We start from the raw sequence: 20,010 nt of genomic DNA, 5'->3' as shown, positions 1-20,010 counted from the left end.
TTCTTTGATTGTTCTCAGTTTACCTTTCAAAGCTTGGACTAAATCCTCATCATGCATAACATTAGCGTCTGATTTTACCCTCTTTTCTGTCACCACTATACAGCAACGGAAGTGCTCAATCCTAAATTAGCATAGGAAATGTCAGCAGAATCAAACCTTTGAAATTCACTGATTTGTGATTAAAACTTACCACTCTCTCCTTTGCTCATCTCTCTGATCTGATTTCAGTTAGTCTTCTATTGCAACCGCAGCTGATCTGAAGACATAAAATTAACATTTCACAATGAAATAGTGAAAGAAATAAAAAGGTGGGCAAATGAAGATTAGTGATGACTATTTATATTCCTTTTATCAAGCCACCTAAATGTGGGAAGCATTTCTTGATTAGAGTAATTAGAGATGAAAGGTAAATATTCTCAAGTTTTGATGTATAATTCTTAATTTTTTCAAAGTTAAAATATACAGTTTATGTTTTCCCTTTTTAGAACCTGAAGTGTAAACAATCTCACATAAATCGATGTAGAAATGTAGCTTTTGAAATGGTCTCCATCAGTGAATTCCTCCATATAACATCCTGATCTTCTGGTGTTTTCTGTTGGTTAAGCATTGCCCACACATCATCATTTTGAGCAATCTTACTCAGAAGAACCTTGAAAGGCATGTACTGAAAATGCACACCATGTTGCTGTTTGAATTTGTACAGATCCAATGTATTCAAGTTCATCTTCACAATAGCGCTCAAGCATCCTTTCACTGCTGATCTGGTATAGGAGTTCATCAAAAACATTGCCGTTTATGTGGTTCAGACAAATTGTCATCAGCATCTCTGTTAATTTGATGTTGCTGCTGAAGATTAAATCTCAGAACCTCAACATAATGAGTAGTGAACTACTGAAAGATGTTCTTCAAAATACTGAACTGAACTGTTGCAGCAATACAGTGCTCATAAATTTTTTTTAAATGAAAAACAAAGATTTCACTTGAGGTTCTGCAGTAAATCTGTCCTAAACTATCTGCTGTTTGTAACATAGGCCCAAAAATAACGAAGATAAATTCCAAAATAACATAAAACACTGTTTCACAGTGTGAAATATTAATTTATTAAAGGGTTCATGAAAAGTGAGGTGTGTGCTGATTAGCCAGCTATCCAGTTTGTTGTGATTCGCTGAATATCTCAAGCGTGTGATGGAAATGTTACGCCCCTCACCATACTGTGATGCTGTCACGATCATTAGGTGGAGTGCCCATGAGCTTCGGTAGAGGGCACTCCACTCAGGACCATTCCACCCATCAACCACCAGATGTCACTTGGACACTAGCACCTCTCATACTGTTGCACCACACCCAAACTACATTACCCATAAGTCACTGCATCACAATCACCCTGCCACACCTGCACTTTATTCATCAGCCAATTTCCTTGCCACACCTGCACCTCATTTACACACACATATAAGCAGCACACTCACTCTCACTCACTGCAAAGTCTTGTTTAGCCAGTCTGACATTTCCGAGCATTTTCCTTGTGTTTTCCTTCTGTACCTGACCTTTGGATTGTTTATACCGACTCTGATTCTCTGCTGCCTGCCCCCGACAACTGCTTGTTCCTGTTATCGATTCTGATTATCCCTACATACCTGACGCCATTACTGATCATTGCCTGTCTGACCATTCTCATCATTAAAGTTCTGCACATGGATCCGAACATCTCTGTCTCATCATTACAGATGCCATGTGTCCCAGAGCGCAGAGACAAAAACATAAAAACCCATTATGAACAAGGAATTTGTTGCATCCAGTGGGGACATAATTACTGATTATGATAATAATACCAGCGATTCTCAATTCCGGTCCTCGCACCCCCCTGCTCTGCATATTTTGCATGTCTCTTTGTTAAAGGAACACTCCTCTTTTTTTTTTTTTTAAATAGGCTCCAACTCCCCTAGAGTTAAACAGTTAAGTTTTACTGTTTTTGAATCCATTCAGCTGATCTCCGGATCTGCCGGTAGCACTTCTAACCTAGCTTATCACTGAATCTGATTAGACCTTTAGCATCTCGCTCAAAAATGACCAAAAAGTTTCTAAATTTTTCCTATTTAAAACGTGACTCTTTAGTAGTTACATCGTGTACTAAGACCGATGGAAAATGAAAAGTCTGGAAAATTTCTAATCTGGTGCTGCAATGACGCGTCGACGTCATCGAGTACGTCGACTACAAAAATACCTCGACTTGCGCAAAATGCGTCGACACATTACACCGTTTACATTCATCTTGCGTAATGGCGGCTTCTGCTCCTGGGAATGGAGAAAGTTCCAGTGTATCACAAAAAGCTAGACCGCAATTATCAAAAGTATGGGAATACTTTAAACAGAGGCCCAATAAAATTGTCATTTGTTCCATTTGCAAAACCGAAATGGCGTACAACGGCAGCACAACTGCGATGCACGAGCACCTCAAAGAAAACACCCTGGCGCTCTCCGACCTCAAATGGACGTTCCATCTGTGTATAAATAACTAATAGTTAATTTTACTGAAATACATAGTACATGGAACAGTTATGACACTATATTATTGTTTACGTTGTTAAGGGTGTTGCTCAGTGATACACAGAACCGTTGGGTGAAGCGATCATAGCTATGCTGTATCCTGAATAAAACACAGCTGCTGACCAATCAGAATTGAGGAATGGAACTAAAAATTAAAATAAAAATGTATATATGTATTATACATAGACAGTAAAACAAATGGACACAGCGACCCCATTGGATTCAACGGAAACAAGTGAAGTCAATTAGAAGCAAGCACCTACTGGGGGTCGAGCGTACTGCGAAAAACTCAAACTGAGCTTGATGACGTAGATGTCACGTGAGCAACCTGTCTGACAATTGTAAGTCTTCTAATTGCTGTGCCAAGAGAAATCTGAATCACCCACCAAATCTTACAGACGTTGTTGAATAATTTTGTCCCGTTGACTCTCTGTGGGTTTCTCCCTTGACTTTATGCCTCCACGTCCCCCCAATAGCCTCATAGACAGTAAACGATTGCCTGTGAGCTTCTTCTCCTGTCCATACGGTAATTTCTCTACTGTGCGACAGAGAGTTGTAGGTTATGATGCAATCGTTAGCCTATTTTTACAAAAACTGCTTCTACGGGGCCACAACATAAGATACAAGGTAATGGGGCCTTTTATAAATTTTTGTGTTTCTTTAGAAATAATGAATGGACAAAAGGAGTCTTTAAACACCTCAGGTGTAAAGTTATTTGCTGTCAAAGTAACGCCAAAATGAATGGGAGTCAAAGGAATGCTAACAGCATTTATATATATCCCTGTTAAAGAACTTTTAAAAAAAACATGAATTTTCATTAGTCTACTTGTGCATCTATAGCTAAATAGGTTTTATAATCAATACATTACACACCTATAGTTTTTATGTTAGTATTTACTTAATAAATGCATTACAAGAAAAACAAATGCAGTGCTCAATTTAGCAGTGAAGTTGTACTGTTTGGTTAGGATAAGCGTGTTTAGATGGCTGTGTTAATTGTTTTGAGAGCAAATAAATTAAAACTGTCCAATGTAACTGTAATGAAATACAGTAACTCAAATACATAACCAAGTTATTTCCCAACCTTTCACTAAAATCATCAGAAATTTCACTAAAATAAGTAATTAAATTGTTTTTGTTTGTTTATTTTTTTCTGATAGACGTATTTCTAGAGTTAACGTTTTTAATAAACTGGTTATTGCATCTTGTGTTTATTCACTGAACTGTGCACGCTTAATAAGGACAAATGAGGAGTAACAACTAATGTTGTCATAATTTTGCCAATAGAAGAAACCATATTTTAAGCAAAATTGCTCCTACAAAAAAAGCATTGCCACTGAAATCAATATGATCAATCACAGGCCATATTATGCTTTCATCCAATCTTTACAGAAGACAAATCTGTTAGTTTTCAGTGTATTGTATCTGTTAGATGGCTGATATGGGGAAGATTATGTTGGTAAATCAATACTTCCACTAATTTAAATCTAAGAATTTGCTAATATTATAATTACATTTCAGCAGAAATTAGACAGACAATGTTAATACAGGTAACCTGGGGAAATGTAAATCACATTTCATTCACATTTAGAAGAAATTATTTTAACAGTTTTAATTAAACATTTATTTTCAGACAAATCAGCTGTTTCAAACCAACCATCAATGTAATCCTTTACAGTCGTGGCCATTTAATTAAATCCCCTTTAACCAAATAATGATGAAAATTGATTTATTGCCTTTACGTTCCCAGGGAGAAACTGAGATGGAATAAGATGAATACTTTGACATAAAATGTAAGTTTCAGTTAATAAATTAAGTGGTTTAATCACTCTGCAACCACAAATTTAATTTTGATCTTCAGATTCATTCCAATTCTGTAATTTGAATACCAAGATGTTGAAATATTACGCTTGATTGAGAATATCACAAATGTTCATGGTTAATCATGAAAGCACTTCTCATTGGTTTATATTCAGATATAAGACTAAATATGAAACTAATCTCAACTGTATTTTGAAATTCATCCTTAAATTCATCCTGTATTGTAGGCTACAATATTTGTTTTCTAATTTAAAATTCTATGCGTAAAAGACTTTTATTTTGAATAGCGTTATGACGTCATAAGGCTGCACCGTGCTCCAGCGTCGGTTACTCGACTGAAGATAGGTATGTGCTTTTAATCGTTTAAAAGTGTTTAAATAAAGATAACTCGTTTCGAAATAAATTACTGCACAATGCAGCACTGCATTATCTACTGTAATTAATAAAATATATTTTGTATGAGTATCAGGAGCGGTCTTATTTGGCACCCTCTATTATGAAACTGTTCATTAAACTTCGAGTCAACTCGGGAGTCATTTGCTTCTTGAAATCACTCGAATCATCGCGCGCACGCGACACCTGCTGCTCAAAACAGCAACAAGAACAACAAACATTACAAACCAATGCAAATGTTTTCGTTTGAGTGGAATCTATTAAATATCATATACAACTCAGAAAATACCATTATTTAAATACAATTAGTTTTGTTTCTTGTTTGTCTTATCTGGTGATGTAAGGCCACTTGATTGACTCCCTCACCAGTGTGCTGACTAATGAACTAGGGAGCTGATTGAGACACACCCAGAGATTCAGTTAGGATTTATTTTTATTTTTCTTAATTATTCCGATCTTAAACAGGAAAAGATGTCAAAACACAGAAAAACTCGTGCTGAAGTGAATGAGTTTTGACGTGGAACACTATTATAAGGATGGAGTTTATTAAAGAAGAGAGTGAAGACCTGAAGATTGGTGAAGAATTCAGAGTCAAACATGAAGATACTGAGGAACAAACAAAGACTGTGTTTAATAAAGGGGAAAAAGAAGACCTGAAGATTGAGGAAACATTCAGAGTCAAACAAGAAGATACTGAGAAACAAACAGGTTGGTTTTCATTCTCAAAGCTGAACTCACTCATTTGATCCTTATTAAAGCATCCAGATTTAGAGAGATATAATACAGAGATAGCCTAAACAAAGCAGTTCTGTGTGCAGCGGCTGGGAGCCGGGCGTATAAAAGAAAGGTAACAAGGTTACGAGAATACTGATTGTATGCAAAAGAAAAATGAATTAAATTAAAACAAAATATTTTTTTATTTAACAATTTGTCTCCTCCGCATCACCCTAGCGCCATTTTGGAGAGTATCCACTGAATGCAAACCGCGTCCCCTGTTCTTTGTCAGCATTAGGCATTCTGCCAATCACTACACACTGAATAGCTGGCCAATCAGAGCACACTCTGCTTTCCAGACCGATGATCCTTGTCAAAAACAAAAGTTTCAGAAAGGCAGGGCATAGAGGAGAAACAATATTGTACAGTATGTGGATAATAATGTGTTTTTTAAACTGCATAAAAACAGTCCATTACACCAAATACACAAAATAATGTTATTTTTAGCAACACCATATTACCCCTTTAAGCGTGCAGAGCAACCACCCAATAGAGCATAATGATACCTTGAGATTATAAACAATTGAATTAACATTTCTGCATTCTGCACATTTTGGGGCAGACAGACCTGTGATGTTATATGGGGGTGCTTTGCTGTTGCAGGAAGTGAAAATCTTGACTGTTTGAAGTTCGTCATGGATTCTTTGAGGTGTCAGGCCATTTTGGCAAAGATTGTGATCCCTTTGTTAAAGAAACTGAAGCTTGATGATCAATGGACCTTCGTCAAAACCCATTTTAGCTTGGTTCAGGGATCAGTCAAAGAATCAGGGTTCATGCAGGTGCTTGAATTTTAATGTAGTGTTTGCAAAGTTTGAAGAATTTGGGTTGCATTGGTTTCGTAATTGGGTATGTAATGGTTACTAATTGTATGATAAATCACAATAAAATGTTGTGACTGTTAGTATTATTACTTAAAGTTTAATTATCATTAAAAACCGTGTTTGATTATTGTGATTTTGAAATCTTCTGGTAAATCTGATCTGACCCAGGAGAACATGCAATTTTGTTTTTTACACGAGATGATATGGTAGAAGGCACTCAGGAGAATATTTAAGCCATCTAAGAGGACCAAATTGGAGGTCTGGTCATATTTTGGCTTTTACAAAAGTCGTGAGGGCAATTTAATCGAGGATGGTCACCTTGTGTGCAGAAGCTGCACGAAGAAAGTCACTGCAAAAGGGGGTTAACGTAAAATTTTGACAGATGCAAATGCCTCAGAAACATGATTAACACTGTCAGCCATCAAGACTGTTCTGGACCACATCAGTTGTGATTGTTGGGCGTCCTCTGATGGAACAGAGCAGGAGATAAAATCATGCCAGGAGGTTGGCGCTTCAGTCAACAATGGTTTGAAAACAATAAATACAAATCATGGTTAAAACAAAGAAATAAACTGCTTTTGTAACCTCCTGTAGAGTCATAATAAGTATAATAATAAACATGAAATGGTGCCATTAATGGTATAAACTTATAGGCAGGGTTGGGGAGTAACGGAATACATGTAACGGCGTTACGTAATCAGGATGCAAAAATCCAGTAACTGTAATCCGTTACAGTTACGTCAAAAAACGTAGTAATCACATTATAGTTACATTTTGAAAAAAGGGGGAATACTTTCAGGATTACAATGGTTTCATTTAAAACTAAATAAATCTGTATTTTGGCATAGTAACACAATATTAAGCGCAGCTTGATTAATTACTCCCGCGAGTCACGTGTGCCACCCGCTGGTGCGTGCGCAAATAACAGCTGTCTACAATCTCCTCAGACACAGATTGAATCACTGCTGCAAAAATGCGTTCATTTCATGGAAATTCCGCTGCTATTTTGTTTAAAAAGAAGAAATTGCAAACAACGTTGAAGAGTGCAAACTGTGCCTTCCAGCAAAAAAACACTTTCTTCATCGAAGGATTCGACATCAAACCTAAAGAAGCATTAAAAATTAGTTTTATATTTGCAAAAATAAAAAAATAAAATATTTGTATTCTCTCTTTTGAAGAAACATTTTCCATTGTCAAAAAATTGTGTTCTTATTATATTTGCTTGGAAAAAAAATGAATTTGTATTCTCTATTTTCCTGTTGAAGAAACATTTCCTTAAAATTATTTCTTATATTTTCTTCAAAATAAAACAAAATAATCTGTAATACCAATACCATACACTAGATGTCTGTATAGTCCTTTACATATAATTCAGGGCTGTGAAATTCTTAATTAATAAATGTTGTTTTTAAAAAATAATATTTGACCTTGAAGTAATCCAGAAGTAATCCAAAAGTAATCAGTTACATTACTGAATACTTTTTTTATGAAGTAATTAGTAACTGTAATGGAATACATTTTTAAAGTAACCCTCCCAAGCCTGCTTATAGGTTCTCATTTACTAATGATTGCGTGCATGATTTCATCATTGTATGCCCAGGAGATATCCAAAGTCACAACACATTTGTACTTGCATGAATTTGTTCTGATATAGTTTTGATGTTAGTGAGTTTGGAGTATTCTTAATGAATGCGTGCACAAGATTAGTAGTCTTTTAAATAAAACACATCCAAGCGTCCAATGTAAGGGCTTTCCATTCATGTTTTCCTTACACTCTTTTGCTGTTTGCAGACACACTCTCGCAAATGGAAGCTTGTTTCTAACACAGAATAAAACTTGAAAAATGTATAAAATAATTGCAAATTGTACATTTCAGTATCAATTAAAACGTAAAACAATGTATGTTTTATGCTTGTAAACGTTACATACTAATACTTAAGCATAGAAACAATGACTACGTTTACAAGCTGTTAAAATTCGGGTTATGGTCGGGTTAAGGTCACTATTTGGGTTTCTGAAACATTCGGGATAACCCATTTACATGCGTGAGCAGAGAGAGTTACTCCTGTATACATGGAATGTGTAATCAGTCGCCAATATCCCGATGTAAACGGCGACGCACGGTTAGCGTCTGGAGGTAAGACGCAGTATGCGTCATTTCCGATTCTTCTTCCTGTATCCAAAGACTCAAAAGACCAAGATTCCTTGTGAATAGAACATGTGCAGAACACACATTTTGATGGGGATATGCCAAAACGCGTTTACAAGACCAAATATTCGGGTTAGAAAAGGGGTACCCCAGGTATAATATCCCGGTTTTTAAAAACCGCGATATGAGCATATCCGGGTTTTTGCCGGTGTTTACATGGCCGTGCGTGACCGGGTTATTGCTAATATTGAACGGGTTATTGGCTGCATGTAAACGTACTGTATGAAACCAGGATGGAAATGCAGCATTAAAATGAAACCTGTTGCAGTTTGTCATAGCTTGAATAAAGATTAATCATTCAATTTATAGTTTATGCAATTTCAATATATAGTTCAATTTATAGTTTATACATATAAAATGTATACTTTATGTAAAGTCTTTAAAATGCTAAAAATAATTGAAATTATAAAGAAATAATTGCTATAATTGACCATTTGCAAAGACACAACCGCAAGTTACTGTTGCTATCTCCGACAAACAATGCCGCTCTTACACTACAGATATTTTTCTCACACAGTGAAAAGTACATTGCAGAGTAAAGAGGAAACTAACAATGTCCTGACACAGCAGGTTGCTTCTGGCACGAAACAAGGTCTCAGGACTCCCAGCTTTCAAATTTTGTCATAAAAAAAAATTATAAATTCAAACACTAAATTGCTAACTCGGGTACAAAACATCTTTTCATAAGATCAATGTATTTAGTACATTGTCCATGAAAAATGCACAGACACTATTTAAACTGAACAGAGATGACATCACTGAATTCAATGATGAACTACCTTTAACTGTCATTTTGCATTATTGACACACTGTTTTCCTAATGAATGTTGTTCAGTTGCTTTGACGCAATGTATTTTGTTTAAAGCGCTATATAAATAAAGGTTGACTTGACAAATAAACAAATTAAATAAATAAATTTTGTGGCACTTTAAAGTGTTGTGACAGATCACTGTATTATTGAGTTCAAACATGTGAACCGATAATCTTTTCAAATTTAGTAAAGTATTTTATCAACCGCTGAACACCATTTTTCACATTTAAATCTTCTCCTGTCTGATTTGTGGTTAAGGCTAAAAAAAAGGTATACAGCGGCAGCTTCTGGGCATGCATATTTATACATTGTCTGAGCCAAGAATATCATGTGAAACCTATGACAATGGTTTAAAAACATAGTTTCATCACTGCATAGCAATTGATTGTCAGCACTAGTCTAAATGTTTGGACGTCTGTTGCTTTGTGCTGTTAATCTGGTTTTAACTTGTATTTCTCTTATTTCACCTCAAGACATGATGGCACTGAAGGAAGAGTGTGAAGAACTGAATGAAATTGAAGAGAAAGAACAAAATGAGAAACATCATGACTTCAAGACTGAAGAAAAACTGATTAATTTCTTGCAGACTGAAAAGACTACCTCACGAAAAGAAGCTCAAAAAATACCAACTAGCAACCTTAATTCCCATACTGGAGAGAGCTCTTTCACCTGCCAAGAGGGTGGACAAATTTTCAATCAAATAGAAAGCCTTGAAGTCCACATGGAAAATTACAATGAGAAGGAGCCAATAACATGCTCTCAGTGTGGAAAGTGTTTTACACAGAAAAAAAATCTCAATGCCCACATGAGAATTCACATTGGTGAGAGACCTTACATCTGCGAACTGTGTGGAAAGAGTTTCATACGAAATGGAGGTCTTAAAATTCACATGAGAACTCACAGCGAAGAGAAGCCATTCGAATGTTGTCAGTGTGGAAAGAGCTTTACACTGAAAAAACTCCTTAATGCCCACATGAAAGTTCACACCGGAGAAAAGCCTTTTACCTGCAAACAGTGTGGGAAGAGTTTCGGATTAAAAGGAAACCTTCAGACTCATATGAAAATACACACTGGAGAGAATCTATTTGAATGCGTTCAATGTGGAAAGAATTTCATACAGAAAAAGCAACTTCATTCCCACATGAGTATTCACACTGGAGTGAAGCCATTCACATGTGATCAATGTGGAATGGGTTTCAGATATAAAGAAAGCCTTAATTATCACATGAGGATTCATTCAAGAGAGAACAATTTTATATGTGATTTAGTGTGAAAGGTGTTTCACGGACAACAAAACAACTTAAGAAACATAATTACCCACTTTGGGGAGAAACCTTTCATGTGCACATTATGGAAAGAGTTGCTCAAGAGAAGGAAACCTTGAGTTCACACTGGAGAGAAACCTTTTACATGCCTTTGAATGTAAAATTAGATGCACTTATCCACTTTATCCATTAGAAATTTTTATGGGACTGGCTATTTTAAGATTAATGCTATTTCGTTTTCACATAGATACACATATGAAAGAATTTGTTTGTCAGACTCTCTTAGTTATAGAGTGTTAAAAACAAATAAGCTGTGTGAAATCAAGGCTGTTCACATCGCAGCTTGAATGCGTGCTACATCTGATCACTACCTTCATATGATTACTTATTTTAATTCTTAAATTTATAAACCAAAAGATTTTTATTTTCTTTTGTGCATATGTGGCCATACCTGTCCATCGTCTTCGGTGTAGTTGCAAATATTGATTGTTTGTGGTAGATTCCCTCTAATTTCAACTATGTAAATGTGTCACTGAATTTCATGCGTTGATTCCTCAAAATCCATTATCCAAACTTCTACCTTTCTGTGAAATGCAACAAAATGTAATATTATAAATAAATTGTAATAAAACTGAACAAAATGTCATTGATTTTAGGTGTTCTTTAGGTTATTATTTAGTCAAGTTAATTGTGGAACCCTGGAAATACCAGGCAACTTTGTATTTATGATCAGGGAAAACATGGAAATATTTTTATGTTCAAATGAAAATTAGAAAAACAATAAAGGGCAAAGATGCACGTAAACCATTAAACTGGTTCTCAGTATAAAAACTCCAAAAGTAGTAATGTAGATCTAGTCCTATATATTATATTGAATCTGGAATAGTAAATATTTATGTAAATTATGTGAAATATTTTACATTCTCCCCAATCTGGGACTAACTCAATGGCGTCATATGATGTTGCTAAAAATATTTTGTGTATTTGGTGTAATGCAGTGTGTTTATGCGGTTTAAAGTTCTAAATACACAATTTTCCATATGCTGTACATTATTGTTGTTCCTCTATGCTTCGCCTTTTTGAAATGCGTCAATGTTTACAAACTCATTATTCTGAAAAGCGAGGTGTGGTCTGATTGGCCAGCTATCCAGTGCATTGTAATTGGCTGAATACCTCAAGAGTGTGACAGAAATGTTACACCCCTTATCAGAGCGGTTTCCAATCCCAGTTCTCATGCCCCCTGCTCTGCATATTTTGCATGTCTCTCTGAAGACCAATTCAAACCGCACTGACAAACCCCAACAAACAAGTTGGCTGTTAGATGTAGAATCTTATGAATAAAGCTGTCATCTTCACACTGTACCAACAGACGTGGACCAACTCTCACTGACTGGGAAAAAAAATGGATGATCCTATATCCACAATCAAAATTTGACTCTTATTAATGTCTTTGCATGTCATTCTTAGCATGAAAAGATGGCGAATAAAATTAAAGAGGCTGTGGGTGAGGACGTGGTTGCTGCAACAGGCAAGTGGGGCACATACTTGAATTCATGCAGAAAACTACAGTTACAAGATTTACAAAGTTCTCACAATTTTACCCTGATGGTCCCTAATCAGTTTCAGCATTTACTTCAGATGATGACACCAATCATTAAAAGGCAAAATACAAATTTCCGAGATGCCATTTCAACTGGTGAACACCTAATGATAAAACTTTGCTTCTTGGTAAAAGGTAATGGCCTATGTTTTTACCTCGATCATTTTAAATAATTAGCAGTGTTGATAATTATACACGATATAGGTTTCAATGTTAAATATTGCAATTCTAAAAGCTTTTTATTTGTTTTATTCACACGGGAGTCCTTTCGTAGCCTGCGTAACGCTTTTCACATTGGATGCTCAGCTTTAAGCAAATTTATTCCCGACACATGTAGAGCCATCTATCAGGCTTTCAAAGAAAGGCATCTTAAAGTATGCATTCCACTCCTCACCACTTAGGTTTAATTAATGTGTTGATTTATACTTACCTTATATTGCAAAGAATATGTGGGTATCCGTTCTGTTCTTCTCACTTTAAGCGAAGTATGTGCATCGTCAATGGGAACTGTCCGGTCAGGTGGTGCTGAACAAAGAAATGTTCTATATAGTTCACATAATAGGGTCAGTACTACCTTTATGGGGGACCCTAGTACCACCATTGTAACTACAAATTAATAAGTGATTTTGGTACAAAAAAACAGTTAACCATGGTGGTTGTAGTAAAAAGTACAACTGTGGTGGTACAAATGGTAATCAATACACCAATAGTAAATAAATAAATCATACATACAAAAGTTTTACTATAATTAAACTGTGGTTTATTTATTTTTATTAAGCTACACTATGCACAGAGATTAATTGTGATTAAAATTGTGATTCTTTATTTGTGTCAATTAATATTTTAAATCCTCACTTTAAATCTGTGAGAACCTGAAAAATAAAATAAAAATTCCAATGAACAAGCATACAGTACAAACAGTAAGACCTGAACCAATACTTAAAAAAGTAAGATTTAGATGCATTTAAGTAATTGACTATAGTGGATGTAAATATGTAGCTGCATATTGGCTTGAAGAAGGGGGAGGGGACAATAATATCTTTTGTATTTGAAATTGTATACAGGTGCTGGTCATATAATTAAAATATCATCAAAAAGTTGATTTATTTCACTAATTCCATTCAAAAATTATATTAATTCATTACACACAGACTGATATATTTAAAATGTTTATTTTGATGTTTATAACTGACAACTAAGGAAAATCCCAAATTCAGTATCTCAGAAAATTTTATTATTACTTAAGACCAATACAAAGAAAGGATTTTTAGAAGTCTTGGCCAACTGAAAAGTATGAACATGAATAGTATTAGCATGTACAGCACTCAATATTTAGTTGGGGCTCCTTTTGCCTGAATTACTTGCAGCAATGCGGCGTGGCATGGAGTCGATCGGTCTGTAGCACTGCTCAGGTGTTATGAGAGCCCAGGTTGCTCTGATAGTGGCCTTCAGTTCTTCTGCATTCTTGGGTCTGGCATATCGCATCTTCCTCTTCACAATACCCCATATATTTTCTATGGGGTTAAGGTCAGGTAAGTTTGTTGGCCAATTAAGAACAGGGATACTGGTAGCTTTGGCACTGTGAGCAGGTGCCAAGTCCTGTTGGAAGATGAAATCTGCATCTCCATAAAGTTGGTCAGCAGCAGGAAGCATGAAGTGCTCAAAATTTTCCTGGTATATGGCTGCGTTGACCTTTGACCTCAGAAAACACAGTGGACCAACACCAGCGGATGACATGGCACCCCAAACCATCACTGACTGTGGAAACTTTACACTGGACCTCAAGCAAAAGTGGCTTGTGTGCCTCTCCTCTCTTCCTCCAGACTCTGGGACCCTGATTTCCGAAGGAAATGAAAAATTTACTTTAATCAGAGAACATAACTTTGGACACCTCACCAGCAGTCCAGTCCTTTTTGTCTTAAGCCCAGTCTGACGCAGTCTGTTGTTCAAGAGTAGCTTGATACAGGGAATGCGAAGCTGAAACCCATACGTCTGTGCGTAGTGGTTCTTGAAGCACTGACTCCAGCTGCAGTCCACTCTTTGTGAATCTCCCCCACATTTTTTTATGTGTTTTGTTCCACAATCCTCTCCAGGGTGCAGTTATCCCTATTGCTTGTACACTTTTTCTACCTCATCCTTTCCTTCCCTTCGCCTCTCTATTAATGTTTTTGGACACAGAGCTCTGTGAACAGCCAGCTTCTTTTGCAATGACCTTTTGTGTCTTGCCCTCCTTGTGCAAGGTGGCAATGGTCCTCTTTTGGATGTTTTGGATGTCATCTTAACAGTCTTCCCCATGATTGTGTGTCCTACAGAACTAGACTGAGAGGCCATTTAAAAGCCTTTGCAGGTGTTTTGAGTTAATTAGATGATTAGAGTGTGGCACCAGATGTGTTCAATAATGAACCTTTTCACAATATTCAAATTTTCTGAGATACTGAATTTAGGATTTTCCTTAGTTGTCAGTTATAATCATCAAAATTAAAAGAAATCAACATTTGAAATAAATCAGTCTGTGTGTAAGGAATGAATATAATATACAAGTTTCACTTTTTGAATGGAATTAGTGAAATCAACTTTTTGATGATATTCTAATTATATGACCAGCACCTGTATATTGAAGGTGGTGTGGGTCTTCTATTGATCTTAATTGATGCTCTATATACTATATATTGGGTGGCTGCAGATTCTGGTGTTTCTCTGTAAGGACTTTTAGGGTTTGATTTATTAGCCCAAGAATTAATATTTTCTTTTCTTTTGCCTTTTTTTCTTTAGGCTGGACCTCTTCCTGCTCTTCTTCCATCTCTTGTTCTTCTTTTATACTTTTACATATACGGGGGGGTACTCTAGGTTCGGGCCATTCCCGAGCTCGGAGCCCCTTCCCCGGACAGCGCGCCAAATATGCATTATAGTACTTCAGCTAATTATATGCAAGTGTGAACTCGTGAAAATTATATAGGGTATAATGAAAGGGTTTCGTTTGGTCGAACAGGTTTAGTTTTTTTTTTAACCACAATTAACCTAGATAACCAAGAGGTTATTGTTCTTGCATCGTGTGCCCAGGAAAAGGCTAATGGGGTACTTTAACTCAGAGGCACGAGCTGTTCCTTGGCAATGGGATAGAATATAGTAAATCATTTCCACATGTACGTAACCTATAAGCCAATAGTAAACTGAAATTAACTGTAAAATATAAGAGCTGTATATTTTATGATTAATTTAAGATTATATAATTTTTAAATAATGGTTTAAAGAGCCACACAGATGGGAAATCAAAAATTACCTGTATTACAGTGTATGATGTAGCTGTCCATCAGTGTAAACAATGTGCAAAGTAATTAAACCAAAAAGTACACGATTTATAAAGTTATTGGCTTCTAAAGTAAGGAGTCGACTCTGAATCGCTGAAACGAGTCGTTATAGATTTCAAATCTTTTGCCCATCTCTATGTACGTCACTAGTAACACTTTGCATAATAATCTCCGCCTACCGTCTTGGGAGAAACAAAACTCTGACCTGCCCCACCCCCCACACAGACGCTCTGGTTGGTGTGATAGCATTATGTCGAGGAGACAGTTTGTTTTTAATTGTAAAGGCAAGTTTGTTTTATTTTCACTGCCAAAGAATGAAAATCAGAAGAACCAATGGCTAAAATTCATTTTTACCACAATACCAGAGCAGTACAACAAATCACTTTTGTTGTGTTCACAACATTTCACTGATGACTGCTTTTCTAATCTCGGTAAATACAGCGGGATTTTCAAAGCGTTTGGCCATAAAAGAGGGTTCATTACCAACTTGATTTAGAACAACGAGCATCTCCGAATCACAACGCAAAGTATGATTATGAAGTTATGTGTCTGATTTCTCCCGAGCGTCTTATCAGTATGTGTGCTGTCTGCAGCCTTTGTCTGTGCTGATCGTCATGTACAAACACGTCATTAAAATGAAGTGTAACTCCGTGAATACTTAACGAAGAGACATGAGAGAGATATCTATAGAAAGCTTGACATGTCTACTTTAAAACTAAACAAGTGCTGCCGAAAACAGATATTCTGTGATAAAGTAATCCATATGAAAATGCGGTGTCTGTTTTTCGTGACCACGCCCCCGCGCTGAACGCGCTATTCAGATTCAAACTGAAGCGCGCGGCTTGAATACACCCACACAGAAGAAAAAGCAGCGAGACTGTTCAAGTTTTTTATTTTACTGTTTGCTTTGCGATGAGAGGAATAAGACATAATTCACCCCAAAAAGATGCTAACGCATAGTTTACCGTGGAGGTGTGTGCGGAACAACCAATCAAACCTGACTATGTTAGTTGACCAATCAGAACACAGTATGCTACCGAAAGGTGGAGTTTAAGGAAACTGAATCTTTTGAACAGCTTTGCGCGAACTGTTTGGGGATCTCTGAGAATTGAGGTAATTTTAAAATGATATTTTGACAAAATGACAATGTTTTTTAACCTTGGATGGATTTAAACCTAATGTACAGGACTTATAAGCAGTGATAGGAAGCTTAGAATTTTCATCTTACTGGCTCTTTAAACATTTTTAAATAATGATAAATAACTATAATATATATATAATAATATTTTAGAATTCGCTTTATATAATAACTATAATTATCTATATAACTGGTTCATCTTTGTGAACATTGCCAGAATATTAGAATATTAAATTGACAGAAGGGCATTTGTAGTGAGTTTGGAATGAGCAAGTGGCCTTAATAAACACAAGGAAATGTTATCTCTTTTATTTAAAAGAAGAATTGAATCAAAATATTTGAATTGTTTTAATTGAACCGATTTCAAATTTAATTAATTTATACTTTATCAACAGTTCATCCAGCAAATGTTAAAACAGTATATCTTTACAGTTCTGTTTATATTACTACATGGACAATGAGAATACAAACAAAATGATAATTTATAAGCTACGAGCTAGGTAGATTCAAGATTTTTATTTGTCACATACACAATTATATAGATCATATATAACCAGCAGTGAAATGTGAGTCAGGTCCGCTCCATGGACCGTGCAATTATTAAAGAATACAACACAGATGAAAATATACATAAATGTAGCTATGAAAGAATTAAATAAAAGTAAACAATAAAAATATAAGAATAAAATATAAAAAATATACTGTAAAATAAAATATAGAATAGAAAATAATGTGCATGAAAGTAAACTGTAGTCTTAAATATTAAGATACCCAGGGATACCCAGGTAGCACAGGATCTGGGCAAAGTTGAATCTTAAAATACACCATACGCCTTATTCAGCCCGCCGCCATTTTGAATCGAAAACGAGGCTGTGAGGGTAAACCGGAAATAACAACAACTAAACATGGCTGTGTGGACTACGAACCTGTCATATCTTCCTCCTCTTACGCTCAATATTGTGGAGTCATGGGCGGACGAAGGATCAAAAATTCCCAGGTCTATCCTCCTGAAGGGTTACAGCAACTGGATCGAGGGTTATATCCATGATGTTGAAGGTAAACAGTTACTTTTTCAACTTTCTTGTGAGGTTAGCTTAGCATTCTGCATTGAAGACCACGATAGCGCAAATGTTGCCGAACGACCTAACGTTACATACTGATTGTATGTACTGCTAACATTAGCCTCTTAGCCAACTCGAAGTGTTGAACTGTAGTGTTTGATGTCCATGATACCTGTGGTTTTACAGTGAAGAGAAACGAAGCAGGCTGTAGTGTTAGGGCCCAGTCTTTTCGCTCGATGCGAAAGAACGAGCCGCCTTACAACATGAAGGTATTTTGTGTTATTGTGAGGAAATTTCTACGTTACACCCTCCATGTTCAGGAGGGTTCATGTTGAGTTCAAGTTTTGGTCCTTCGTTCATTTTTGGACCTTGTTTGTATGTTTGTTCGTTCGTTCATACTAAATACCAGGTGTTTCTAGTAAGCAGCGTCATTTTAAAATGCAAGTTGTTATTGTTGACATGAATATGGTCTTAAGTAGTTTTTCTGATCTTTAATGTTGTATATACATTTCTTTATATAAGTACTACTGGGGGAATAAAACGGTTAGGCTGATAGCTGTTTGGGATATAAAAAAAACAAACAAACAAAAAAACATTAACTGATGTATCTTATTACACAGATGTAATAAGTAGATTCTAACTAATTACTTTTTTATATCTTGTTGTAACATAAGTGTAACTTAGTTATACCAACAACCGTTATAGTTTTGAAATACTTTAAGACCAAAGTATAAAAAAAAAATTAGTTAATGTCTTTTTCTTAACATTTTGTTGCTTTTTTGCAGGTGGAGCTGGCTTCAGAAAACCCTTTTATCCGAGACACTCACTGCACTTGTAAAGCAGGATTGGGGCACTGTAATCATTTACTAGGACTACTATACACACTGGCTCACTACCTAAAAATGGAGCATAAATCTGTACCACCAAGAGCAAGTAAAACCTCTTTGCCTCAAACATGGCATGTGCCATCAAGAACATTAGGACTAAAGCCAAAGCCAATCAGCACAGTATCGGTTTCCAAAGTAAAACCACCAAATAGTAGTACCCATAGAGTAAACCGCACAAGTGAGGGAATTCTTCCAAATGTTTACTGCCCAGTCCCTGTCCCATTGCCCTGTAGTGAATTTGTAGAGAATCTGAGGGAAAACCTAAAAGCATCAGGCAGCAGAAGCCACATGTTTAAACTATTAACTGCCAGTAACCAACAAAAACAACTTGTCACCACAGAGTTCGGCGACTTACCTTTAGGGTCTGTTTTATCCTACCAATTACCCCAGCAGACTGTGTCCTTTGAAGAGCACCCTACACTGCCTCTTCCTCCACAACCATGCTCCTACGCAACTGTATTAAACCAGGAAGAACATGATTTCTACGGAGGTCTGATAATTACATCAGAAGATTCACTGCACCTGGAAAGTGGAACCAGGGACCAAAGCAGCATCACTTGGCATCGGCTACGCGCAGAGAGGATCACATCAACATCTTTTAAGCGGGTCTGTTCTAGAGTTAAAGACTTTGACAAGTTAGCTGCTGACATGTGTGCAAAACAAACCATTCAGACCAAAGCTATGAAAAGAGGCATACAACTTGAGCCTGTTGCTGCTGCAGAATATGAAAAACTCACTGGAAACAAATTGTTTCCCTGTGGCTTAATAATTAATCATCATGCCCCTCACCTAGGAGCATCACCTGACAGGAAAGTAGTTGACCTTACAGCAGATCCTGTCCACGGTCTTCTCGAGATAAAATGCCCAAACAAAGACAGCTTCAAAAACTGCTCATATTTGACAAATGCAGCAGGGAACTTCACTCTAAAAAAGACCCACGAGTACTACTATCAGATTGTTGGACAAATGGGGATTAGTGGGTTTACCTGGTGTGACTTTTTTGTCAAATGCAATAGTGATTACCACCTGGAACGTATCCATTTCAACAAAGATGAATGGGAGGAGCTGAAGTGTAAGCTTGATTTTTTCTTTTTCAGCTGTTTCTTACCTGTTCTCTGCAACAGGAGAGTGTTAACCGAAACAAGACCTCAAATTACCCTTTGAAGGGATAGTGTAAAACCTGTAGTGATTTTAATTCACCATCTTTATAAAATGTAAATATGACAAATGAAACTGTATTCCTATGAAATGCAGAATGTTTTAATTCTCTCAAACTTCAGACATGTCTGTAAATAATTAATAGTACAAATGTTATTACAAAGAGAAACTAATTAAAAGGTACATTTTTATATTGAAATGCTTTTGTAACAAAAAT

The 20,010-nt window shown here is 36.1% G+C and overlaps 3 protein-coding genes across 4 annotated transcripts in view; all 3 read left to right on the top strand.

The window, feature by feature from the left end:
- The window catches only part of LOC127955913 (NACHT, LRR and PYD domains-containing protein 12), a 389,353-nt gene that overhangs the window by 249,777 nt on the left and 119,566 nt on the right, over window positions 1–20,010 (top strand). The window lies entirely within an intron of this gene.
- On the top strand, window positions 4,665–11,238 carry LOC127956029 (gastrula zinc finger protein XlCGF8.2DB). Of its 2 annotated transcripts, XM_052553786.1 has the most exons (3): window positions 4,665–4,713; window positions 5,227–5,469; window positions 9,850–11,238. In XM_052553786.1, exons 2-3 carry the CDS (start codon window positions 5,298–5,300, stop codon window positions 10,647–10,649), a joined length of 972 nt encoding a protein of 323 aa, XP_052409746.1. In that variant the 5' UTR covers window positions 4,665–4,713; window positions 5,227–5,297; the 3' UTR covers window positions 10,650–11,238. The 2 variants fall into 2 exon arrangements, with proteins under 2 accessions (XP_052409746.1, XP_052409745.1); XM_052553785.1 differs by lacking the exon at window positions 4,665–4,713 and having other exon boundaries at window positions 4,728–5,469.
- On the top strand, window positions 17,528–19,998 carry LOC127955984 (uncharacterized). Its single transcript, XM_052553716.1, has 2 exons — window positions 17,528–17,743; window positions 18,534–19,998. Exons 1-2 carry the CDS (start codon window positions 17,732–17,734, stop codon window positions 19,797–19,799), a joined length of 1,278 nt encoding a protein of 425 aa, XP_052409676.1. The 5' UTR covers window positions 17,528–17,731; the 3' UTR covers window positions 19,800–19,998.

Source organism: Carassius gibelio, chromosome B4, assembly GCF_023724105.1.
Source record: "Carassius gibelio isolate Cgi1373 ecotype wild population from Czech Republic chromosome B4, carGib1.2-hapl.c, whole genome shotgun sequence".
Classification (NCBI taxonomy): Eukaryota; Metazoa; Chordata; class Actinopteri; order Cypriniformes; family Cyprinidae; genus Carassius; species Carassius gibelio.
This window is presented reverse-complemented; position numbering and strand designations above follow the sequence as displayed.